This window comes from Trachypithecus francoisi, unplaced genomic scaffold (assembly GCF_009764315.1).
Source record: "Trachypithecus francoisi isolate TF-2019V2 unplaced genomic scaffold, Tfra_2.0 Contig00411, whole genome shotgun sequence".
In the NCBI taxonomy this organism is placed as follows: domain Eukaryota; kingdom Metazoa; phylum Chordata; class Mammalia; order Primates; family Cercopithecidae; genus Trachypithecus; species Trachypithecus francoisi.
Window position 1 is genome coordinate 75614 of NW_022680629.1, and position 26100 is coordinate 101713.

The 26100-nt window shown below is 43.5% G+C and overlaps 1 protein-coding gene and 1 long non-coding RNA gene across 5 annotated transcripts; one reads left to right on the plus strand and one right to left on the minus strand.

Annotated features, from left to right (window-relative positions):
• Positions 1-1854: 1854 nt before the first annotated feature.
• On the minus strand, positions 1855-24666 carry LOC117083944 (pleckstrin homology domain-containing family M member 1-like). 4 transcript variants are annotated; one of them, XR_004437262.1, is made up of 5 exons: positions 15536-16126; positions 5486-5549; positions 4851-5089; positions 3509-3654; positions 1855-3427 (listed from the first exon to the last, which is right to left on the minus strand). XR_004437262.1 is itself a non-coding variant. In XM_033212181.1 (5 exons), exons 4-5 carry the CDS (start codon positions 5066-5068, stop codon positions 3543-3545), a joined length of 330 nt encoding a protein of 109 aa, XP_033068072.1. In that variant the 5' UTR covers positions 5069-5089; positions 5486-5549; positions 22962-23075; positions 23840-24666; the 3' UTR covers positions 3434-3542. The 4 variants fall into 4 exon arrangements, 1 of the variants encoding a protein (XP_033068072.1); XR_004437264.1 differs by having other exon boundaries at positions 4851-5026; positions 15536-16125; XR_004437263.1 differs by lacking the exon at positions 15536-16126 and adding an exon at positions 5641-8544.
• Positions 6603-11242, plus strand: LOC117083957. The gene is made up of 3 exons (XR_004437271.1): positions 6603-6686; positions 9793-9938; positions 11114-11242. It is a non-coding gene; the product is annotated as an uncharacterized LOC117083957 (long non-coding RNA).
• Positions 24667-26100: the final 1434 nt, after the last annotated feature.

The following is a 26100-nucleotide window of genomic DNA, read 5'->3' on the forward strand; positions in this document are numbered from 1 at the left end:
CCACACCTGGCTGTCTCCAGGGAGGAAGAGGACGCGGGGCTCAGATGGTGGGACTGAGGATGGAGGGAGCCTCCCCCGAGCAGCTTCTCTTGGCCAGGTTACCCTCCCACCATCCCCAACTCCCTCTTGATCCTCAGAAGGAGGGTCAGCCTCCAATCTGTCCACAGGGTAAACTCAGAACCACCTCCTAGAGGCCAGGAGGCTAGCCCCAGGGCCGTCTGCCTTGGGGGTCTTCTGTTTGGGAATTTTCTGCCTCTCTGGACAAGCTGCCTCGCCCTGATGTGACCCTGCACTCACTCCAGACATCACAAGCCCCAGCCCCAGCCCCAGCAGACCCCTTGCCCTCAGGGGCCCCAAAGAACAGGTGTGCCTGTGGACCTGGCTGTGTGTGCCAGGAGCTGGCTGATTCAGGCTAGTGTTCTGGGAGGAAGAGGGGCCCGCAACCCAGGCCATGGCCCCTCTTGATACCACCTCCTGGGGGCCCAGGGTTGGGTGGGAAGCTGAATCTGGCCACGCTAGTTCTGGAACTCCCTTACCTCTGTATCTTTGCCCCTGCTAGGCGTAGCCACCTGTGAGTCCCCACTTCCTCTGATAATCTCAGTGTGTCTGAGGCTTGGTGGCACCTCGGGACCCTCCAGGGTAGGCACACAGCAGAATTCGGCATCCGTCTTTGGTGCCCAACATGCTTAGAAAATAGTGACTGAAGAAATCTTCTCTCCCTCCTACCTTTTACGTCCCTCCCCACCTGCAGCACAGCCAGGCAGCACTGGCAGTGGCCATGGTCTTTGGTGGGGTCAGGCTGGTATGATGCCCCACTCTGCTGCTTGGCAGCTGGTAGGCCTTGGGAGTTCTGCCTTATCTCTGCAGCTATCAATAGTAACACTCACTTCACTGGATTATTGGGAGAATTAAATGAGGTCCACTAAGCAGAGTTTACCACATGCCCAGCGCAGCTATTTTTTTTTTTTGAGACGGAGTCTGGCTCTGTCACCCAGGCTGGAGTGCAGTGGCACAATCTCGGCTCACTGGAACCTCCGTCTCTGGGTTTAAGTGATTCTCCTGCTTCAGCTTCCTGAGTAGCTGGGATTACAGGCCCCTGCCATCATGCCCAGCTAATTTTTGTATTTTTGTACAGATGAGGTTTCACTATGTTGGCCAGGCTGGTCTTGAACTCCTGACCTCAAATGATCTGACTGCCTTGGCCTCCCAAAATGCTGGGATTACAGGCATGAGCCACCGCGCCCACCTATATCAGCTATTATGACACTTATGTGATGAGCTCTTGGGGTTGGATTGAAATCTCCAAACCACCCCTCCTCCTTTAGGCAGAAGAGAAGGGGAAGTCACAGCTACTCGTGAGGCTGAGGCAAGAGAATTGCTTGAACCCAGGAGGTGGAGGTTGCAGTGAGTTGAGATCACGTCACTGCACGCCAGCCTGGGCAACAGAGTAACTCCATCTCAAAACAAACAAAAAAGTTGGGACATACCAGAATCACTGGGACACATTTAAAGCAGTGTGTAGAAAAAAAAAAAAAAAGAAAAAAAGTTGGGGAGAAGGGGAAACAAGTGCCCTCAGAGGCACTTTGCTGAGGATGGAGAAGGGCTGAACCCATTGGCAGGGCAGAACCAGGTCACGTGCCGTGGCCCTCCACTGGGCCTCCCTTCCCCAGTTTCTCTTATCTTCTCTGGGCCTATCATCTGCTGTCCTTGGGGGAAGCTGCGGCAGCTAGATGGGCAGAGGATGCCAACTTGTAATCTGAAAGGGGACTTCAAGGACAGGAAATCTCAGATCTGAATGTTGTTTATTTCCATGTCATTTTACCGCAATCTGATTTCCCTGAGAATTAGTCTGTTTCCGAGGGCACCTTCGGGAAGAATCCTCACAGACCCAAGCCCTCCCCAGGCCAGTCTCCTGCCCACTCAGGGATGGGGCAATGAGGGCTCTGACGAGGCCAGGCTTGTGATGGAGAGTTAATGTGGGCCATGGCAGGTGCATAAACCCAGCTCCTGGCTTAGGAGGCGTTGGCGTCTGGGCACAGGTGTGCGCCATGACCGGGAGAAGCTGTGCACAGCCTCCACCTGCCTGCTACCACCGCCTCTGTTCTGATGCACAGGGATCCAGCTCCAAGGCTGGGTGGATGACTCAGCAGCTGATCGCCCCCAGGGAAGGGTGGAGGTGGGCTCATCTCTGACAGTGACATGCGGATCTCCACCTGAGGCCTCAGACTCCAAGCTGAGCACAGGTAAGACAGCTAGGACTGAGAGCCTGCTGGGTCCAGGAGAGGTGGAGGATGGCGACAGAGAGACCAGCAAACCCACATTTCCCCAAAGCCTGGAGGGTCTGAACTTCACTTCAAAAACAATTCCAGGCTCCCACCCCAGCCCCAAGGCCCCTTCAAAGGCAGTCCTGCTCCGGGGAAGTTCTTCAGTCTCCATGTCCTGGCTGGGCAAGTTCAGTGATGCTTTGGGAATTCATGGCTTTGTGAGGCCGTGGCTGCATCCACAGGGCAGCTCCCCTGCAAGCCCCGCACAGCTTAGGGCGAAGGACCGGGTCACTTCTCCACAGTGCAGGGCCAGGCTGCCTGCCCTCTCTGGGGTCCTGCCTGTCTGTGCCCTGGCAGGGGTCAGTCAGGCACAGAGTGTGACCCCGGGCGCCCACCGAGGTGGGCCTGGAGCATCTGCAGCAGCGCCCCAGTCTATAGAGGAGTGAGGATCGGGGGTGGGCAAGACAGTGACCCTCCCTAAACCGAGGAGGGCTCAAAGTGCTGACAGTGCTGCTTTCCAGTCGCTTCTCCTTCTCCTAATGGGGCCAAGGCCCCGGGCTAGAGAAGAGCTAGGGGCTCTGACGCTGAGAAAGGGGTGGGCTCAGCTGGCGAGAGTGGGGAGTAAAGAGGAGACAGACGAAGTGGGGTCACCAGGACTGGCCCTCCCCTGCTGAGGGGGGGTTTGGCACTGGCAATGAAGGCAAGGAAAGGCACCGGGTGGGCCCTGTCCCAGCAGTGGCCTGCCCGCCAGCCACCCACTGCCTCTAGGCTAGGCCTGAATGACTCCCGTGCATCCGCTGGGGGTGAGAATGTCCGGATTTCATGGGTGACTCACGTAGGGTAAGAATAAAAACATACTTTCTGTTGAAATATGAATGGGAAAAACCCACCTTATAAAACAAGACATTTTAATCAGGAATGTGGAATTGAAAATGCTTCCCAAGCCTCCTTTCCACAGTGTTTGGGCAGCCCTAACGGAGGTGCCGGGACGCTGGTGAGCCAGGGCCTGGTGAGTAAAAGACCCTGTCTGCCCAGAGACAGGGAGCATCTGGTGGTGGCCACGCCTCCTGCAGCAGAGGGGTGGTGAGGGGGCCAGGGGACATCAGAGGGACTTCCTGGGCTTTCTCTGGGAGGCCGGTGCTCTGGTCACATTGAGGGTCTTCCTGAAAAGGGGACACCGCTGTGATACGGTGAGTATCCTGGGCTGATGGCAAACCCAGCTGGGATGGCTGAGCTGCACTCACCCTCGGCCTTCAGAGCGGGGTCAGCAGATGGGCATCAGGCGAAAACATTCTGTTCCTGGTACTTGCGCCGGCGGGCACAGCGGGGGCAGCCCTTCTTCACCACAGCCTGGCGGCTCTGGTGGAAGACGGTCTTGCACTCGGCACACCTGGGGAGAGAGCAGCACGCCTGCTGGTGCCAGCTGGGCTGGAGATTGCCCTGTGGCCACGCTGGCCAGCACTTTTGACCAGAACCCACGATATGGCTGTGACGTACTGTGTAACCCACGCACGCATGCCGTGCCTCTCCGGAGGTTCAGGAATAGGAGATTCTTGAAACAGTGCTTACCGATATGTCACACAATGCACACTGATTTTCTCTGTACTATTGCAGTTTTTAATAAATCCTGCTTGAAATTCATTAAGGATTTATTGTATTTAAAAACATTTACTTATTTTTAAGACAGAGCCTCCCTCTGTTGCCCAGGCTGGAGTGCAGTGGCACGATCTCGGCTCACTGCAACCTCTGCCTCCCGGATTCAAGCAATTCTCCTGCCTCAGCCTCCCAAGTAGCTGGGATAACAGGTGCCCACCACCACACCCGGCTTACTTTTGTGGTTTTAGTGGAGACGACACTTCACTATGTTGGCCAGGCTGGTCTCGAACCCCTGACCTCAAGTGATCCACCTGCCTTGGCCTCCCAAAGTGCTGAGATTACAGGTATGAGCCACTGAGCCTGGCCAAGACTGTATAATTTTAAAAACACAGCCCCAGGCCCATTCAGGGCTGACTCCAGGCCAGTGAACACCAACAGAAAAAGAACTAATGTTCCCAGTTCAGTTTTCCACTCCCATATGGGTTGCAGGAAGGTCTGGATGAATTTTTCCACTGAGAGGTTGCTGACAATGAGCAATAACTGGGAACAAGAGTGATCATTTCAGCAACAGAGGCAGTGGCAGTGGCAGGTACCACCCACCAGGTGCCAACTTTGTGCCTGGTCTCATGCCAATAGTGCAGAGTGGTAACTCATACAACCCTCCTCAACCCATGCATACACTGAGGCACCAGGAGGCTCCACTCAGAGAGCCGGCAGCCACCTCTTCTTTAGGAAGACAGATGGTTCCATAAAGGCAGAGGAGTCCTGGGAGAGCTTGTCTTGCCCCCTGAGCTGGACCGGAGCTGCCCATGACTGCCCAGGGCATGGACTGCCCCAAACAACAGCACCACCCCTTGGCACAGCACAAAGCGGATGTTCAATACATTCCTGCCCATAGAGCGAGGCCTGCTGCCCTGCGTGCTTGGGCCAGGCTGTGGGTGTGGGGAGAAGGGTGGGGCTGGGAGACGGCTGGCTGGGTGTCCCGCATACCTGACTGTGCTGTCAAACTCAAAAGGGAAGGTGATGTCGTGGTGCTGGCAGATCTGGCAGAGGAAGCCACGCTGGGTGCATAGGTCGCAGTTGTAGACGTGCTGGGAGGCAAATTCAATCAGGGCCTTGAGGAATCCTTCATACACCCTGTTTGCCATCTGCGGAGGGCTGGTAAACTGAGGCCCCAGGCCTTTCAAGCAGCTGCACTGAGGCACCATGGCACCCTGCCTGGAGAACTTCTACCCCCAGTTTCCATGTGTGCAAGAAAAGAAAACCTCCCTGAGTCAGGCTGAGCAGTGCCAGTGTCCAGCCCGTGGGCACTGAGGTCACTCAGGGCTAATGGGACTCATAGATGACACCCGACTCCACTGTACCCTCCCCCTGGGGAAAGGAGTATTCCAAACTCTCTTCCTATGATCCTGGGGTTGCTGGAGTGCTTGCTTATTCCAGGGTGCTGGGGGTATCCGTCCCTGCCCAGGAAACTGGGGCAGCAGGGTAACCCACCCAGAGCTGCAGAAAAGCTGCAGACTGCTGTCTTCAGTAAACTACAGACACCCCCTCCCATCTTCCTTGCTGACTTCTCCGGGAACGAAGTCTTTCTGGAGGTCTGGGCGGGGGAAGCAGAACACTCTCACCTGCTGGAGGTCAGAAACACTGAACCTATGCGGAGACTCCGAGAGATAATTCCTGTGGGTGAGCCTTCAAACAAAACACAAGTGATTCTTTAGAAAAGTTTCCAAGACCCGGGCCAACCTGTGTTGTTTGTTTTCATTCCCCTGGCGCTGCTCACCAGACAGACACCTGCCGCCTGGGCGGGGCAGGGGCTAGGAGCGAAATTCAGCTTGCCTGGGCTTGGGACCTAGTCTTCAAGGTAACTAACTAGCTGGTGGGACCTTGGGCACATTACTTAACCTCTCTGAACCTTGGGTTCCCCTGTCTGGGAAATGGAGTTGTCTGGATTGACTAACTTATTTAAAGCATTTGACTTGGTGCCAAGTTCCCAGTAAACATGTAATTAATCATGAGGAGGAGGCTGGGTGCTGACACCTGGGACCAGGAACTGGGCTAAGAGCTTTATATGCATTCATTCATTTGATCCTCACAATAATCCTGTGAGGCTGGTACTATCACAATCCCAATTTTGAGAAGAGGAAACAGAGGTTAAATCACTTGCCTGAGGTCACACAGCTAATAGGTGGGACAGCTGAAGATTGAACACAGGGGCCTGGCTCCTGAGCCTGCACCCTTGTCCACCTGCTGAATGCCTAGAGATGCAGGCTGTTGTCATTATTGCCACCATCACATACCAGGGACAGTGCTGGGGACAGCAATGCACAGGATATGGCCTCTGCCCTCCTGTGGCCCCTGGTTTGGCCGAGGGACAGACATTCAAGTGTCTGGTTTCAGTGCTACACGAGAGCAATTGAGATGTGTCCTAGGTACAGCAGATCCCGTTTCAGAGGTGGCTGGGGCAGCAGAGAACAAGGGCTCAGCCGCCAATGCAGCTCTAGTTTCCACAACACCAACGGCAGGGATCCACGGGGCCCCATCCTGAGAGATGGAGAGGAAACACCTGCAGAAAGTCTCCTGGTGCAAAACCTGCCTGACCTGGCTGTGTGTGTCTGTGTGGGTGCTGGCGGTGGGAGGTTACTCCAAGTCAGAGGATGCTTGGGAACCTGCCCCAGGATGCCCCAGACATCTGGGGACAGGATGGTGCCAGCCCTGGGTCTGGGCCTCCCGGGTGCAAGCTGTGGAGCATCTGGAATGGGGGCTTGGCCTTGTCCCAGCTGGTGGCCTCAGCTGTGGTCCAGGGGAGCCCAATCCAGGGTAGAGACGGTGAGTCCCATCAAGCAGCCACAAAGGCCAAGATGCCAACTGGCCCCTTGGTTTACCATGCTGGTGTCCCCACGGAGAGGAATTAGGGGGCAGATGATGTACAGGTGCTAAGGTGGTGGTTGCTGAAGAAAATTTAGCTCTGACTTTCTTGCTAGGTAAGGTGAAAAGGGCTATCAGGTGCATGTCTCTTTGTTGTTGAAAAAATAGTAAAACCCACCCAGATGTTGACGGAATCAAAGCTTTTTCCTAACCCTTCGCTCTTACATTTCTTGTGTGTAGCTCCATGAACATGAGCTCTAGAAGGACAGGGCAGGTACCCTGCAAAACAGCTCCAGGGAGGTTTAATGGGGCTGCTTCAGGTAGCATTACTATGATGAAGGCCAGCAGCATGACCTCGTGTCTGAGCTCAGAAAAAGCAGTTCTGCAAGGAACCTGACTGTATAGTTTCTTGATTATTCACCAAGCTCCATTCAGTTCTAGAGCCAGGATATCTACAAAGCAAAGTTGGAAAACTGGTTTTGTAGCAGGACGAGCGGCAGACAAAACTCCTCAGACACCGGATTAAAGAAGGAAGAGGTTTTTTCATTCGGCCGGGAGCGTCCGCACTCACGTCTTAAGAGCCGAGCTCCTGGAAAAAGAAATTCCTAGCCCTTTTAAGGGCTTACAACTCTAAGGGGTCCACGTGAAAAGGTCATAAGTCAAGTAAGCATGAGGAACTTAACTGGGGGCTACATACATCAACTAACAGAACAAAAAGTTTTACAGTGCTTTCTCATACAATGTCTGGAATTTACAGGTAACACTAGTAGTTTTGGTCAGGGGTTAATATTATCATTATTTTAGCCACCAAAGCCAGGTGGTGGTGCCAAGTTCGTCTAGCTATGTATCTTACTTTTGTTTCTTTCCAACTTTTTGCTTTCCCCCTTCTCTCCTGTCTCATAAACTAGGGAAAAGGGGAGGTGGAGGAGAAGCTGGGAAGGACAGCAGGAGAAGCGGTGGTCTCATTCCATAGTTTCATCTCATGAGCGACTCTGCTGAGTAGGTCTGGAGTTTTGTGGGGTTTTGTTTTTGTTTTTAGAGACAAGGGGGTCTGGGTTTCCTTTCCACCCAGCAGGCACGGCTCAGTGGCAGCCACCAACCACTGGCATCTGGATTGCATTTCATAATTTGCAGGGTACTTGCAGAACCTTTCCTCATTGAAGCTTTGTAATAACCCCCACAAAATAGCTGGTAGTAGCTGAATTTTACAGACACTGAAATGGAAGCTTGAAGAAATTAGGTGAAGGTCAGGGTAAGGCAGCTAGTGAGCAGCAGAGCCCGCCCTCTGGTCCCAAGGCCCAGGGACCTTTCTGCCTGCCCCTGGGGCAGACAGGGCACGTGTTCAGGACTTGAGTCAGGGCCTTTGCTTTTTGCCCAGGACATACCCACTGGCTGCTCCCACGGGCCCCCGCTATGGAGACACCTCTACACTGTAAGAACTATCCAACCATGGGGGGCCGAAGCCAGCCTTGCCCCACAGTCCTGAGGCATCAGACACTGTGCAGACTGCCCTGCCCCCTGCCGGCTGCCTGTCCACTCCCTATGGCCAGTCTTGACCCCAGCCCTTGTCCCCCAGCCACTTCTTTGCTCGCCATAGCCCCTACTCTGCTGCTTCCATTCTGGGGCCCGAGTGGAGGGGTGGACCGAGAGGAGGCTGGCATTGCTGAGCCAGCAGCAGGGACACTAGACACAGGCAGCAAGGGGTAAGGGAGCAGAACGCAGGCTCTGGAACCAGCCAACATGGCGAAACCCTATCTCTACTGGAAACACGATAATCAGCTGGGTGTGCTGGTGCTCGTCTGTAATCCCAGCTCCTGGGGAGGCCGAGGCACTTGAGCCCAAGAGTCAGAGGTTGCGGCGAGCTGAGATCATACCACTGTACTGCAGCCTGGGTGACAGAGCAAGACTCTGTCTCCAAAAGAAAACGGAAGCACTGGAGGCAAATAGTAGATCCTCCAGCCTGGCCAACATAAAAATACAAAAATTAGCTGGGCGTGGTGGCAGGTGCCTGTAATCCCAGCTACTCGGGAGAATGAGATAAGAGAATCACTTGAATCCAGGAGGCGGAGCTTGCAGTGAGCCGAGATTGCACCACTGCACTCCAGCCTGGGCGACAAAGGGAGACTCCATCTCAAAACAAACAAACAAACAAACAAACAAAACAAATAGCAGATCTGATCAAACCCCTCAGAGCTGTTACATAAACCAACTACTGAGGGTAAAGACCTTTGAAAGGACCATTTAAAACACCTGGGGCTCCAGGGGGCTGGATTAGATCTGAGCTACAGGAATCAAGAGTTCTCTATAATCATCACTCGCATAGAGTAGTTTTCAGGAAAGTATTTTCCTATTTGACAGGTGAAACAGTATTTTTGTCCTCTGTAGGCAGTTTTGAGACAATATAGTACTTTTCTGGAAATGCTTCCCTGAATGAGCACAATTATGATGGCATTCTGCAATGAGGTTTTATAATACTTGTGGGAACACCTTGCCCCTTTAGCAATGGAAAACGGGACTTCAGAGCTGCCTTCTGAAAGGCCTGGTCCCTGCAGATGGGACCCACCTGGAATGGAAAACAGGACTTCAGAGCTGCCTTCTGAAAGGCCTGGTCCCTGCAGATGGGACCCACCTGGGACCCTCCTGGTCCCCTACCCATCTGCCTCTGGTATACCAGCCAGGAGCTCTTATGCCCCTTTGCAAGGGCTGCCTGGGGGTATTAGACCAAGCGTGTGTGCCTTCCCCAGGAAGCAGACAAACCAAGGAACCAGGCAAACCCAGATCTGAATGCCAGCCACACCACTTCTTCACTATGTGACCAGACAGATTTCCTAACCTCTCTGAGCATCCATTTCTTCAGCTGTAAAATAGTGATAGTTCTTACACAGTGTGTTGTTGTAAAGATTAATTAGTAAGGGGGAGTTCTGAGTGGTGGAAATATGAGTGGTGGTTATTCTTGTCTTTGTGCCTACCTTTAAAAAAAGTTAACAGATCTCTTCCACCACAGCAGCTCCCAAGTTACTAGGAGCTGACTCTGGCCACACCACTCACTCACTACCCATCTCCCCAGGCTGCTTCTGGCAAATCGGCTTCTTCTTTGTACGACCCGAGCTCTGTGCCTTCTCTGGCCTCTATTACTGTGACATTTGCCACCAAGACGATGCCTCAGTGATTCCGGCCAGGGTCATCCACAACTGGGACCTCACCAAGCACCTGGTAAGTCTTGAGCCCAGCCTGTCACAGCCACTCAGGGCTGCTGAGGGACAGAGGGGTGTTCACTCCTCTTTGCTGCTGCTGTTCATCTGTTTAGAGGAGTGTGGCTCCTCTAAACAAGGGAAGCCGGGGCCACTGGTTCAGGCACTGTGATGTAGGGGAGCTAACCAAGAGAAAAGCTTGGTGCTTGTCCACAGCCCTGGGCAGAGCTCCGTCGGTGGCTGTCTTGGTCCCCAGGAAGGAGTCTGAGGATGGTTTCCTGCAGCTACAAACATAACTGCTTAAGGCACCAACAGATAAATGATAGATAGATAGATAGATAGATAGATAGGCAGGCAGGCAAGTGGATGGTGGATGAGTGGATGGGCAGGTGGATGGGTAGATTGGTGGATGGGTGGATAGGTAGGTGGATGGGAACCTGGCTAGGTAGATGGGTAAATGGGTAGGTGGATGAGTGGATGGGTTGGTGGGTGGGTGGATGGGTAGATTGGTGGGTGAATGGGTAGATGGCTAGATGGTTAGGTGGATGGGTAGGTAGATGGGTAGATGGGTGGTGATTGGGTAGATGGCTAGATGGGTAGATGGGTAGTTGGATGGGTAGATGGGCGGGCGGTATGTAGATGGGTGGGTGGATGGGTGAATAGTTAGGTGGATGGGTAGATGGGCTGGCCACAGAGTCGGCTATACCTTGGAGCAGTCATCCTTAAAGATTATCAAGTAGGTGTATCCATTAATTAATGATGAGGAACCAAGAAGACAGTAAATGACAAAATTAATGTAGTAGCAAAGCTGATACAAGGTGACATGGAGCTCAAAGAAGGAGCAGACTTTTAATAATATGTCTAAAGCAATAGTTTCATAAATGCAATCGTTAGCTCACAGGAAGTAATAATGACCCACACGGTGAATGGTCCATGGTAGAACTGCATTCTTTCTAGCTTTCTATGATTCTATAGCAAGCTGCAGAAAGAGAAGAAAGAACGTGCACTGTGGTAGATTATAAAAAATTGCTTCAACAAAATTTCCAACCAAAATTGGTCTTCCAGACTTTTCTCCATCCCTTTATCCTGAATGGGGTTCTATAAAATCCTCAACAAATAGAATATACAGAGAATGACAGTGTATGATTTCTGAGGATAAGTCCTGAAAGTTAATACAGCTCACTGTCTCTATTGAAGCTTGTTGTGGAATTCAGCACCGGGTATAAGGAAGCCAATGCCATGTAGAACGTCAGCATGTGAGTCTTCCAACAGACAGCATCAGCTAACATCTAAGACAATGTCTGGAATCAACTTCCAGATTTGTGAGGAAGCAATCTTCAGACAATTCTAGCAACCAGTCTTTGCAATACCCCCCAATGACCATGATCAGAGCAAAATCAAAATAAAATTGCTGCTTGATGAAAATAAATGTTGTCATTGTTTTAAGCCACTTAATTTAGGGTTCGTGTATTACACAGAAATAGATGACCAGTAAAAACTTTGAGTACTGAAGATGTAAGAGCACTAAAGATGAAAAGTGCTGAAAGAACTGGAAGTGAACAGCAGAGGAGCAAAAGTTAAGAAGGAAATGAGAGCTCCTGAGAATGTCAAAAACAGAGAGATTTGCATTTCGGCTGAGGATAAGAAGAACATAGATCAAAGGCATAGAGAACAAAATATGCTTGAAATATAGACTCAACTCCCAGAGTTTCAGCTATTGGTAAAAGTCAGATTTTTTTCACGAGGTCAAGAGATCAAGACTATCCTGGCCAACATGGTGAAACCCCGTCTCTACTAAAAATACAAATTAGCTGGGCGTGGTGGTGGTGCCTGTAGTCCCAGCTACTCGGGAGGCTGAGGCAGGAAAATCGCTTTACCGTGGGAGGCGGAGGCTGCAGCAGTGAGCCAAGATTGTGCCACGGCACTCCAGCCTGGTGACAGAGTGAGACTCCATCTCAAAAAAAAAAAAAAAAAGAAAGAAAGAAAGTCAGATTTTTTCAGACAGAAGTGTTTTATCAGCATTCAAAATAAATTTACTGAGAAAATCAGTGTCTCTTTTGGGAAAAGTAACCATCTCCTAGTCCAACTGTCTACCTAAAAGAAGAGTCTGAAATATATATAGCATGTAATTGTTACTGTATTTCTTTTCTCACAGTTAAAATCATTGAATGCCATCTTTGGTATGAAAACATTGTGCAGAGTTCAAAACACTAAAAATATACAAGTAGTTCTTAGTTTTTGGTTATAAAAACAAACTACATTAGATGAGATAAAAGAGCTACTGCTTTTCATTTATTCAATAATAGTTATATTGAATCTTACTGCCATTGATCTTTACATATACGCAGTGGAACAATGAGTTTATTAATAATATTTCAAAATTTTAAAATAAACTGAAAATTCAAAATTATAGAGCTAAATTTACACATAATGCTATACTAACAAAATTCTGTGTGGTCAAGGATATTTATTTGAACATAATTTTATATTTAGTTAATGATAAGTAGCCAGATAATTGCTTTTCTATGAAGAAATGCTGAAAAGGATGAGAAGGCACTATTTGAAAATGAACATCTGCGATTTAATCAGAACACCATTGATCAATAACTGTTTTAAAATCACTGAAATAAAAATCATCTGACATATGCTGTGCTCTGTCACCCAGGCTGGAGTGCAGTGGCCGGATCTCAGCTCACTGCAAGCTCCGCCTCCCGGGTTTATGCCATTCTCCTGCCTCAGCGTATACACTAATTTTATAAATTTTTGTACACACACACACACACACACACACAAGCACTTTTCCCAGCTTTCTCTTCATGGAGTAATTTAATTTATTCCATTTAAAAAATCTTAGACTCAGAAAATAATAAATAATTAAGGAATATTATAGAACCGATTACATGATTTCAGTAAGCTAAAAATGATATTTGCTCCATATTTTTCACTATATCAGTGATATTCTTCATTATACAAGTATAACACCTCTTAAGAGCAATTAGTTAAGTAAAACTTTGTCAGGGAGAAGATATGAGGATTACTTTCTTATTTAAAAAAACTAACTTGCCAACAAACAGGCACGATTGAATTAGAAAAGCTTCAGTTTTTTGCGACCCTGCTCCTGAAGTGAAATTTGGATCCTAAACACCAAATGGTGGGTTCATCTGCCATGATGCATGACATCTGTTTTATGAAACAGAATAAACTCTGTTAAAGATGTTCCTTAAAAGGTCTAATTTCAAGTATACCCTGCCATCAGAGTTGATCTACCATAGGTAGACTAATAAATACCAACCACATAAAATCGAATGCATAAAGGACAGAAAAATAAATTACATGTTTCCTCAAATTTACAAAATTGATTGCTCATTAAGATGTTTATGGCCAGGTGCAGTGAGTGGCTCCCACCTGTAATCCCAGCACTTAGGGAGGCCAAGGCGGGCAGATCACAAAGTCAAGAGATCAAGACCAACCTGGCCAACATGGTGAAACCCCATCTTACTAAAAATACAAATTAGCTGGGCATGGTAGCACACCTACCACACCCGTAGTCCCAGCTACTCAGGAGGCTGAGGCAGGAGAACTGCTTGAACCTGGGAGGTGGAAGTTGCAGTGGGCTGAGTCTGTGCCTTTGCACTCCAGCCTGGTGACAGAGCAAGACTCCGTCTAAAAAATCATAATAATAAAATAAAAAGATGTTTATATGTGCATCTTAATTTAATTCACTATCTCGGATTATTTTTAAATTTGCTTTTAAGCTTGATGGAAAAATTCCTCTGATCTATGGTATAATTTGAGTTCAAAATGGATTAATCATTTCCAAATTTTTATCTTGAATCAGGAAACATTCATTCATTACAAGCCATTTCTAAAATTGCTTTTAAACCTATACAATAGGAATTTGATTGGGTTACTAAGGTAAGTCTGGACATGATAAAGTAGGTTGTAAAAATTTGAAATTTTTAATCACACGAATCAAATCAGCATTCTAGGAAATCAAGTATGATATCTATTGAAAGGGTGATGACATTTTAATAATTACGGTATTGTGCTTTTATAGCCAGTTTCTGAAATTGTACTATCACTGATGATCACAGACAAGATACAATAATAAGGTTACCCGCAGAGAAAAGGTAAAATGCCTTGTAAATTCAACTTTCTAGATTTTCAGTGTTCAAGTTTTTGTGCTAAACAAAGTTGAAGTCATGTGTTCAGAAATGTTCCTGTATTTACAAAATAAGCTTCTGGCATTTCCCCATGAAACACATTTCTAAGTACCAAGATGGAGTAATTAGAGAGATGTTTCTGCATGGAATTCTAAAAATTGTCACACCTGTTTAGTTGAACAATGAATGAAAATATGCCGACTTGAACAGAATTCAAGAAATTATTAAAAGACTTACACTTTACCAGCAGAAATTACTTAATATAGGAAAAACATCAGTCATTTTTCAGGGAGTCATCAAGTGACTTTTAAATCACTAAAAATGACAAATTAGAAGTGCAAAATTATCACTATATAAGCAGTATTACTGCGATGTATAGATCATCTGTCACCAGTGATAGCTATTCAACATTCTACAAGGGGGGCCAATTGACGCATTCAATATTACAAGGCTAAAAGCAGTTATTACATTTTTTTCACTTTTTTTTTTTTTTTTAGAGACGGAGTCTCGCTCTGTCACCCGGGCTGGAGTGCAGTGGCCGGATCTCAGCTCACTGCAAGCTCCGCCTCCCGGGGTTCACGCCATTCTCCTGCCTCAGCCTCCCGAGTAGCTGGGACTACAGGCGGCCGCCACCTCGCCCGGCTAGTTTTTTGTATTTTTTAGTAGAGACGGGGTTTCACCGTGTTAGCCAGGATGGTCTTGATCTCCTGACCTCGTGATCCGCCCGTCTCGGCCTCCCAAAGTGCTGGGATTACACATTTTTTTCACTTTTAAAACAAAGCAATCATATAATTTTCAGTTAGTATAAAAACCGAATGCACTCTGAGTCAAAAGTAAGCAGGTATCATATTTTCCACATGGCCATTTGTAGCAAATCATACATTTCATTTTTAAGAAATGGTATATTTTTCAAAGTTTTTTCTGTGTGTTAATAAAACATAGAGAGAAAGCTGTGATTCTTTTCTTTCTATACATGGCAATAAGAGTGTACAATACTCGGCCAGACGCGGTGGCTCATGCCTGTAATCCCAGCACTTTGGGAGGCCGAGGCGGGAGGATCACAAGGTCAGGAGTTCAAGACCATCCTGGCTAACATGGTGAAACCCCGTCTCTACTAAAAATACAAAAAATTAGCTGGGCGTGGTGGCGGGCACCTGCATCCCAGCTACTCTGGAGGCTGAAGCAGGAGACTTGCTTGAACCCAGGAGGTGGAGGTTGCAATGAGCCAAGATAGTGCCGTTGCACTCCAGCCTGGGCAACAGAGTGAGAATCTGTCTCAAAATAAAAAAAGAGTGTACAATACTCAAATATAACTCTGCAATTTCAGACTAAAAAATTGTGCCATACCTATTTTCAAATATGTCTGTCAGAAGAGAATAATACTTTGAACTTATTTTAAGATTAAGAACATCCCCACATCTCGTACTCTCCTCATTATCAAACATTTATTCCATACCTTCTATATGCTGTAAAGTAGGGCTGTAAATCTGAATCGATCACAGGCTTTGCTGTCAGGAACTTTGCAAATCAGTAGGAGGAGTAAAGGAAGTGGATTTTTGCAGAAGTGAAGGAAAAGAAGAAAGACTTTATTCTAGAGAAGATACAATATATGAGTGACAGCAGAGAAACTATGAATGTATATGGCCTGTTCATAAGACAATCACTAAGACTAGTTGATTAGAGCAAATGATTGGTTAAGAAAATATTGAAAAATGCTTATAAAAGTAGACATCAATTACATAAACACCTGAATGCCATAAAAAGGATACTGGATTTGACTGTGTTCACAAAATGGTGGGAAAAAAATTAAATGTGAAGTTGTTATGCCAAACAATAGCAAAAGTAGCCAAAGCTAAAATTAATTAAATCTTACCAAGTATTTTACATGAATTGGTTCATTTAGTCTTAAGAAAAACACATAAAAATGCTACTCAATTCTCTTTCCCCTTAAGTTCACCCTCTTGACAGTGCTCCATTTACTGGTTTCCTCATTTATATTAGCAAATTTCATTTTTAAACAATTGCCAAATTATAGTGAAGTCAGGACCACTTTACAAGAAATCAATTTTTTTTTTTTTTTTTTTTGAGGCGGTGTCTCGCTCTGTCGCCCGGACTGGAGTGCAGTGGCCGGATCTCAGCTCACTGCAAGCTCCGCCTCCCGGGTTCACGCCATTCTCCTGCCTCAGCCTCCCGAGCAGCTGGGACTACAGGCGCCCGCCACCTCGCCCAGCTAGTTTTTTGTTTTTTGTTTTTTGTTTTTTTTTTGTATTTTTAGTAGAGACGGGGTTTCACCGTGTTAGCCAGGATGGTCTCGATCTCCTGACCTCGTGATCCGCCCATCTCGGCCTCCCAAAGTGCTGGGATTACAGGCTTGAGCCACCGCGCCCGGCCAAGAAATCAATCTTTATGCCTAATTATACATAACTGATTTTAGCTAAATGTCCCAAATTACTGTTTCTACTTGAAATGGCCCTGTTTAGAATCACTGAAGAGTTGCTTGTTTCACTGAAAACCCAGAAAAGTTCTGAAAATGAAAAAGAGAGAGAGAGAAAGCCACATTGACATTTGCTATTCTGTGTTGGTGTAGCTTTTATTCAGATTAACTCTGTTACTGAAAACTACAAAAGTTCTGTATAAAAACACACAGAAATCTGCACAAAGCCCTTTCAGAACGAACAAAACCAGGCAGAAATAGAATGCGTGAGTAAACTCAAAATCTTATCCAAAGAAATTATCTAATCCGAAGAATGGTGAGAGGACCACAAATGGTTGAACTAAAATGAACAGAGCCTCAGTGACCACTAGGAGAATTCTGAGTCTACCATGCGTGTAACTGTAGAAGTAAAGGAAAGAGATATTTTGGCAAATAACTCCTTGGCAAATATGTGGCAAATATCAAAAGAGGCTGAATTACAATTCTGGTAGAATTTTTAAAATAAATTGACAAGTGAAGTCTAAGGTTTGTATGTATATATAAAGGATCTAGAATAGTCAGAACAATTTTGATAAAGACTAAGAAACAGGAGGATTTGTTTTATAGAACCTCAAGTTTTAATATAAATATACACTAATCAAGAGACACTAGTATTGGCTAAGGAAAGAAAAACAGATCAAGAGCATATAATAGACATTACAGAACTAGACATACACACATATATGTTTAATTTATGTTTGATAAGACGCCAAACAAATCTATGGGTAAAAGAAAGAGCTGCCACATGGTGCTGAACTGTATTTCCATATATTAAAAAAAAAACCAATATTCCATTAAATGCAAAAATTAACTGAGTGGATTATAAACCTAAACAGAGGGCTAAAACTGTATGTCTTCTAGAAGAATACACTGGAGAAATTATTTGTGACTTTGGAACATGCAAATGGTTCCTAAAGAAGGCACAACACCTACAAAATGTGTTTTAAAATGATAAATTGATTTTATTAACATTGAAAACTTTTGCTTATCAAAATACATGAAAAAATAAATTAAAAGGTGGCCGGGCGCGGTGGCTCAAGCCTGTAATCCCAGCACTTTGGGAGACTGAGGCAGATGGATCATGAGGTCTGGAGATCAAGACCATCCTGGCCAACATGGTGAAACCCTGTATCTACTAAAAATAAAAAAAAAAAAAAAAAAAAAAAAATCAACTGGGCAGGGTGGCACATGCCTGTAGTCCCAGCTACTTGGGAGGCTGAGGCAGGAGAATTGCTTGAACCCGGGAGGTGGAGGTCGCAGTGAGCCGAGATCGCACCACTGCACTCCAGCCAGAGTGAGGCTCTGTCTCTAAATAAATAAATATCAAAAAAGAAAAGCCAGAGACAGAAAAAAAATTATTTGTACTATATGCATACCTGACAAGTAACTTCTATCCAGGACATATACAGTTTTTCTACAAATAATTAATAAAAAGACAAGTTAAAAATGGCAAAGTGAGTGAGCCATATTGGCTTTCAAGGGCTATAGGATATTACAAGCCTTATATAAATATACACAGATACTACCACATTATTAAATATTTCATTGACATTTTCATGAAGAAACCAGAAAAGCAACATATTATATTAGTTTAAGATCAAAATCACTGAAGTCAAATAATTCCAAATTATAATTGTATTTCTGCCATTTCCTCAAAAGGTAAAATAGAGATGAGTTTAATTATTTTCTTTACTACTTCATGGACTTTCTGATAAAAAGAAAGGTGCATATTAAATACTAGTTAAAAATAACCAAAGGACATGAAATTAGTATACCAAAGGGATAGCCGCACCCCCATATTTATTATAGCATTATTCCTAATAGTCAAGATATGGAATCAACCTGTATGCCCATCAAGAGATGCTTGCATAAAGAAAATGTGGTCTATATACACAATGGAATACTACTTGGTCATAAAAAGAATGGAACCCTGTCATTCCTGGCAACATGGATAACCTGTAGGACATTATATCAAGTGAAATAAGTCAGGCACAGAAAGATAAATACTGTATGTTCTCACTCATCTGTGAGACCTAAGTAAAATTTGAGCTCATGGAAGTAGGGAGTAGAATTGTGAGTATTAGATGCTGGGAAGGGTAAAGAAAAGGAGAATGGGGACAGTTTGGTTAATGGATACAAAATTATAGCTAGATAAAAAGAATGATTTCTGGTGTTCTACAGCACTGTAAGGTGAATATGGTTAACTATAATTTATTATCTATTTTCAAAAAGAGGATTCTGAATGTTCACAACACATGATAAATGTTTAAAGTGATGGATATGTTAATTACTCTGATTTGATTCTTACATATTGTACAGCTATATCAAAATATCAGCTGTATCCTATAAGCATAATTACTGTCAACTAAAAAAAGGAAAAAATAAGTATTCTATACATTACATTGAACAACAATAAAAAGACATTCACATTGGCATATACGTATATCTGTTTAGTAACTTTAGCTAAATTATATGCTTTATTGAGCATTCAAGTCTTTCCATTTTATAATCAATTTATACTCTCATTTCTCAATACAATAAAAAGTTTCATTAGCATCCTGAGATCTCATAATTATCAATAATTACTATTTATTAAGTTCATAGTATACACTACCTTGTTGGTAGACACATAAACTATTTTGAGACAATTTATAGTAGGGTGGAGAACAGGGTGGAGAACACTTGGAAATAACGTTTTGCCAATAAATGTATGGAGGTTTCATCACAATGGAAGAAATTCATTAGAAGGTTCAGAGGGACATTCAGTTCTTTATCTGGATATCTGGATAGAGGATGGTAGCAAAGGAAATTGTTCATTTTAGTAACCGATGCAGAGCCTTTGCTTTTTTTTTTTTTTTTTTTGAGACGGACCTCATGATCCGCCCGTCTCGGCCTCCCAAAGTGCTGGGATTACAAGTGTGAGCCACCATGCCCGGCCCAGAGCCTTTGCTTTTAAATGTTATGTTATTGTGGATTATGCTGTGCTTGGAAATACAAGTCACCATCAATGCTAATAATGAGCATAGTGACTAGAGAATCAAGAATAAAAATACTACAAAATAAAGTCTGACAATGTGAAAGTAATAGCAACCCAGAGTAAACTCATATGAACTCCTACCTATTCAATGCCTTAAAAACTATTTACATTATTAAATATGTTAAACATTTGCCACAAATTATCATTCCAAATTTTATAAATACTAAGCCTTAACATTGACTATACATGTGTGCTTATCAGCTCATGTAACTCACATTATATTTTAAAATTCCACTTATGAGAGCAAGGGCTAGTTCAATTCTCTACATGACAGGGGGTTAGAGAGAGGGTTGAACTGACAGATTAATTTTCCAACCTCTATCAGAATTGAGTCTCGGCCGGGCGCGGTGGCTCAAGCCTGTAATCCCAGCACTTTGGGAGGCCGAGACGGGCAGATCACGAGGTCAGGAGATGGAGACCATCCTGGGTAACACGGTGAAACTCCATCTCTACTAAAAAAAATACTAAAAAACTAGCCGGGCGTGGTGGCGGGCGCCTGTAATCCCAGCTACTCCTGAGGCCGAGGCAGGAGAAAGGTGTAAACCCGGGAGGCGGAGCTTGCAGTGAGCTGAGATTCGGCCACCGCACTCCAGCCTGGGTGACAGCGCGAGACTCCGTCTCAAAAAAAAAAAAAAAAAAAAAGACTCAAAATAGGATTAAAGTTCAATTATTAAATACGAAGAAAGTTATATCTGATTTAGCTCCTGCCTGCTTTTCTTTCCATGAATCAAACTCTATTCTTCATAAATTCTACCCACTGGTGAGGATTATACAAATGGAGAAATATGTTCTTTACATTGGAAAATAATCTGTCTACCCTCTGATTTAAACTGCTAACTATTCTAAAAGTCTTACACTGTTCTCTAGTCAGATGAGATCTCTTGTTATCTGTCCAAAATGGTAACTGAAGTTACTGAACTCTAAAAAGTTTTTATTCATTGAATGCCATCGCAAAACTTTTTTAACATCACTTATCTTGGATTCAAACATCCCAATATCCTTACAAATAAACTTTCCTATCTTGAAACTAAATTTCTTTTTAGTAGCTTTAATTTAGTCTTAAACTAAAAACAAAGAGTTTATTTTCTGACAATCACCTGTTTCTACATCACATTCATATTTGAAAACGTGTCATGAACTAATAATGTATAGCCTAATAATTTTAACATTTTCTTACATTGATCAAAAATACACCTTTAAAAATTTAGCAACAAATCTTATAAAATTACAATAAATCACTTTCTAATGGATGCATAAATCTTATATAACTTTTTCAAAATTGGGATTACAATGAAGAAAAAATTTTCATGTGGTTTTAGATTAGATTTTAATTCTTAATTTTACTTTTATAATGTTTGAAATTGAAGTTTGACCTCATGGCTAATTATTCTTAGTTATACTCTATTTCACAATATTTGAGATATCTGAAAAATCAAGAATTTGTTTTTCTAAGGGCTCTTTAGTTTTGAAATAGGATTGTCATACTCTACACCACAATTATTTGCAGTCTTAAGGTAAATTTGTATTAGATATGGATTATTAAACTGCTTTAGGTATGACAACTATAATATTCCAAATGATATGAATTCCAAAATTCTGTTCGGAATGAAATTCAAGAGCAATGAGAAGTTGACATAAAGGCTAGTTTTATAATAATCAACAGTTGATAAGGCATTAGAAATATTTCTTTTTTTTTTGAGATGGAGTCTTGCTCTGTCACCCAGGCTGGAGTACAGTGACGCCATCTCGGCTCACTGCAAGCTCTGCCTCCTGGGTTCATGCCATTCTCCTGCCTCAGCCTCCCAAGTAGCTGGGACTACAGGTGCCTGCCACCATGCCCGGCTAATTTTTTGTATTTTTAGTAGAGACGGGGTTTCACCGTGTTAGCCAGGATGGTCTCGATCTCCTGACCTCATGATCCTCCCGCCTAGGCTTCTCAAAGTGCTGGGATTACAGGCGTGAGCCACCACGCCCGGCCGAAATATTAATTTTCTGTATTTTTACTATGGCTCATTGAAACATAATCTCAATTATGAATCCAGATTCATATATCAAATAATATATATTAATATGCACAGTTGATCAATGTGGAAAATATACATATATTATTTTCTGAAGAGTTCTGAAGAAACCAATAATAAAATATTAGAAAATATGTATGAAATAACCAGACAGATGATGTATTATTAGAAGGCAAGGAGGAGCAAGTCACATCTTACATGGATGGCAGCAGGCAGAGAGCTGGTGCAGGCGAACTCCTTTTTTTAAAACCATCAGATCTCATGAGACTTATTCACTATCATGAGAACAGCATAGGAAAGACTTGCCCCCCGCATGATTCAATTACCTCCTACGGGCTCCCTCCCACAACACTGGGAATTCCAGATGAGACTTGAGTGGGTACACAATCAAGCCATATTAGATGGATAGATATAGACATATTTTATACATCTTTTAAATGTGGTGCTCCCTGTACACTTTTGGCACAGGCTGTAGGTCTCAAAATAATGCAAAACAACAACAACAACAACAACAACAAAAAACCCTATTATAGTTACTGAACCTTCCTAGGGTAATAATTATAGTTTGCTCAGGATAGCACCAGTTTATGTTCATGGAGTAGAAGACAGAATACTGCTGAAGCATCAGTTCCCTCCACTGGAGCCAAGCTTGAAGAGGTTGTGTGATAAGATTTAATGGGAAGCCAGGTGCAGTGTCTCATGCCTGTAATCCCAGCACTTTGGGAGGCGGAGGCAGGTAGATCACCTGAGATCAGAAGTTTGAGACCAGCCTGGCCAACATGGTGAAACCCCGTCTCTACCTAAAAATACAAAAATTATCCAGGCACGGTGGCACGCAAGGCAATTATCTATAAACCCTGTGACAAGACTGGTAACCTCAATTTTCCTCTCATATGTAACATAAACATAACTCAAAATTCCTGTGGTTTCCACTGACCAAGCTCACTAGCAGCCAGGAAGCCTCGTGCTGGAAGAACAGCATTACTAGTAACCTTCTCTTCACACCAACTGAAATAAGGAGGAATTAGCTAGTTTTTGGCTGCATGGGTCTTCAAAGTCCTACAAGCTGTCCTTGAATAATTGATACAATTTGCATCTGGAAAGCACTGAAAAGAGAGATAGGTTATCACTGGTTACATTACCATATTATCCTCATGTTAAAAAATAATTTTCTGCTCATGTATATCTCTATAGCTCACACTCCTAGAAAAGATGATGGCAGAATTTAAAGTACCAAGTGGTAACTTATCAAACCCATCCCTACTTATTTTAACGCAACTATAAATAATAGTACTTGGTTAAAAAAATCCAGGACAAATGGTATATGTATGTATATATATGTATTTTTTACCTGAAAATTGTTCATCACATTCACAAATGAAATTATTCGAAGTAATATTGCTGCATTTTCCATGGAAACAGATATGTGGTTGACACTGGCCAATTATTTCTGACCAATTCATTCCTATAACAATGAAAAAAGGTTTATTTACATTGCATATCAATATTATAACCAACAGTTTTCCCTCAATTCTTTAATAATAAAAATATCAAATTCTGACAAATGTAATTTCAGTTATGAAACCATGTTATATGATGATGCATTTAAATTGAAATAAAAATTACTTTTGATACTTTACATAAAGTTTTTCCTCTTCTGACCCCAGACTATAATATCCAAATATTTTTTCTGGGTAGTGGTATTTGAACTTTATTTAATTTACATAATATTTTTAAATTTTAATTGTTTTTTCATGGTAGATAATATTAGTACATATAAGCACCAGTTTTTCGACATACACTGACAATATTGCAGTGGTAAATTACACAGTGACACATTCAAATGTGTATTGTGTCTCACCCTTATCCCCTAGCTAAGGGAACAATTCAAAAGGAGAACTAGCTGCCTGGATTCTCAGAATATGTGTACAGACTTGCAAATTCAACGCTTCTTTGCCCTTGCTGGCATATCAAATTTTCCAAATCTCACTCACACATACTGTTGTGGTGCCACTATATCGGTTAACATAGCCTTCCATAACATACTTGTTCTGTGCATATTTAATCATCTTATAATATGCTTAGTAGAGGAATGTGCCTTGGAAATCTCAGGGCATAGCAAGTGGACAAATGCTGTTGCAAAAAACAACTGCATGTAATTTGGCAATATGCTTTTTTCCTCAGTTTAAGCTCTTAATTTAATTTATAAGCAGTTTTTGTCATTATCACCGATGTCTTTCCAATTCCTTATATACTGACATCCCTGCCTCACTCATGCGGAACTCTTCTTTCTTCATTTACCTCCAAGCAACCCTAAACATAATGAAAATATAAATAATAAAAATATAAATAAAAATCATTATGTTTCAAAATGTTTTCCAAACATAAAAACTAAATTAGCAGTAGAATGCTCAATAGTCCACACCCTAATTAAAACTTAGTGAGTTTTATGAGCTAAATTGTGCCCGCCCATCCCCACCGAATTCATATGTTGAAGTCCTAACCCTCAGTATCACAGAGTATCTATATTTGGAGACAACATCTTTAGAGAAGTACATAATTAAGGTTAAATAAGGTCAATAGAGTGCGTCCTAATCCAATGTGACTGGTGTGCTTCTAAGAGGAGAACATTTACACATATACATACATTGCTTTTGCACCAGGTAGGTGGACTACAAGACTCTAAGTATTAATGTGGATGAGGGACGTCATTCAGGTATTCTTGCTACGCTAACTTTTGTGAACAGTATGGATGACTTTAAGTGTATGCGTAATGAGAGGTTATTTACGTCTCTTCTCCAGCTCATTTTTAGGATCTGTCCTCCCTAACCCCCACTTTAGAAATTCAGACCACCTTAATAATAGGTTTGAATTCCTAGTTGGGCACATATGCAGTGGTAGGGCTTTCTTGACACATGCATTCCAGAATAATCTAATAATTTGCAATTGTTCACCTGTTATGTCCTCTCCTTTTTCAAAAGAGCTACATGCAATGTGGATTTAGATTATGCTAATAAAGACAGTATTCTTATCTGTGTGTAGATCATCTCAAAACAAAATCTTTGGCCAGGCACAGTGGCTTATGCCTGTAATCCCAGCACTTTGGGAGGCCAAGGTGGGCGGATCACCTGAGGTCAGGAGTTTGAGATCAGCCTGGCCAACATGGTGAAACCCTGTCTCTACTTAAAACACAAAAAACAGCTATGCATAGTGGCACATGCTTGTAATCCCAACTACTTGGTAGGCTGAGGCAGGAGAATTGCTTGAAACCAGGAGGCAGAGGTTGCAGTGAGCCGAGATCACACCACTGCACTCCAGCCTGGGCAACAGAGCAAGACTCCGTCTCAAAAAAAAAAAAAAAAAAAAAGATTGAGTACACATTCATAATGCTGAGTATAATAAATTTCCACAAAATTTATAATGGAATCTGGATCCATATTTCTTCTTGATGGCTTCTCCTGGATCTTGAGTCCATTATTAACTTTATATTTTATTTCTTCTTCACTCACTCCTGCCTCTTCAAGCAATCATGGCTCTGAAGGAGCGCATTGGCTGGAGATACGGCCTCCTCTTTGTGGGCCTACTACAGGTAAACATTGTCATCTTCGGAGCACTGCTCAGACCCATCATCATCAGAGGACCAGGGTCACCAAAAATAGTCATCCAGGAAAATCGGAAAGAAGCGCAGTATATGCTTGAAAATGAGAAAACACGAACCTCAATAGACTCCATTGACTCAGGAGTAGAACTACCTACCTCACCTAAAAATGTGCCTGGTCACACTAACCCAGAACTGGAGCTGAAGGCTGACATGCAACAGGTCCTGCTGAAGACAAGCCCCAGGCCAAGTGAAAAGAAAGCCCCACTGTTAGACTTCTCCATTTTGAAAGATAAAAGTTTTATTTGTTATGCATGATTTGGTCTCTTTGCAACACTGGGATTCTTTGCACCTTCCTTGTACATCATTCCTCTGGGCATTTAAAGGGAATGTGTATGTGAAGAGCACTACGAACATCGTTTTTGTTTTGTTTTGTTTTAAGCTTTCCTTTTTGCTTGTTTTTAAAGCCAAAACAAAAAACAATCAAGCACTCTTCCATATGTAAATCTGGCTGTATTCAGTAGCAATACAAAAGATATGTAGAAAGACTCTTCAGTTCACATTCCAATATTAAAATAGTGATATGAACTGGAAAAGTGATTTTAAAAGCTTTCACATGGGACAAATGATTTTCTTTCCTTCTTTTCTTTCTTCCTATGGTCTTGTCCGAATAAACTACTATCTTGAATAAAACAACATCCAACCCAGGTCATTGAAATGAAATTGGCCAGTCAAAAAAAAAAAAAAAAAAAAAGACTTCAATCATTTAAAAAATTCCTAATTTTCAGCAATATGAATAAATCGTTTTTGTTAAACCCTTTGTAAAATACTGAGGTTCCCATTAACAAATTACGGCCTCTGCTTGCTGGAAATGAAGTATAGTTTAAGATCA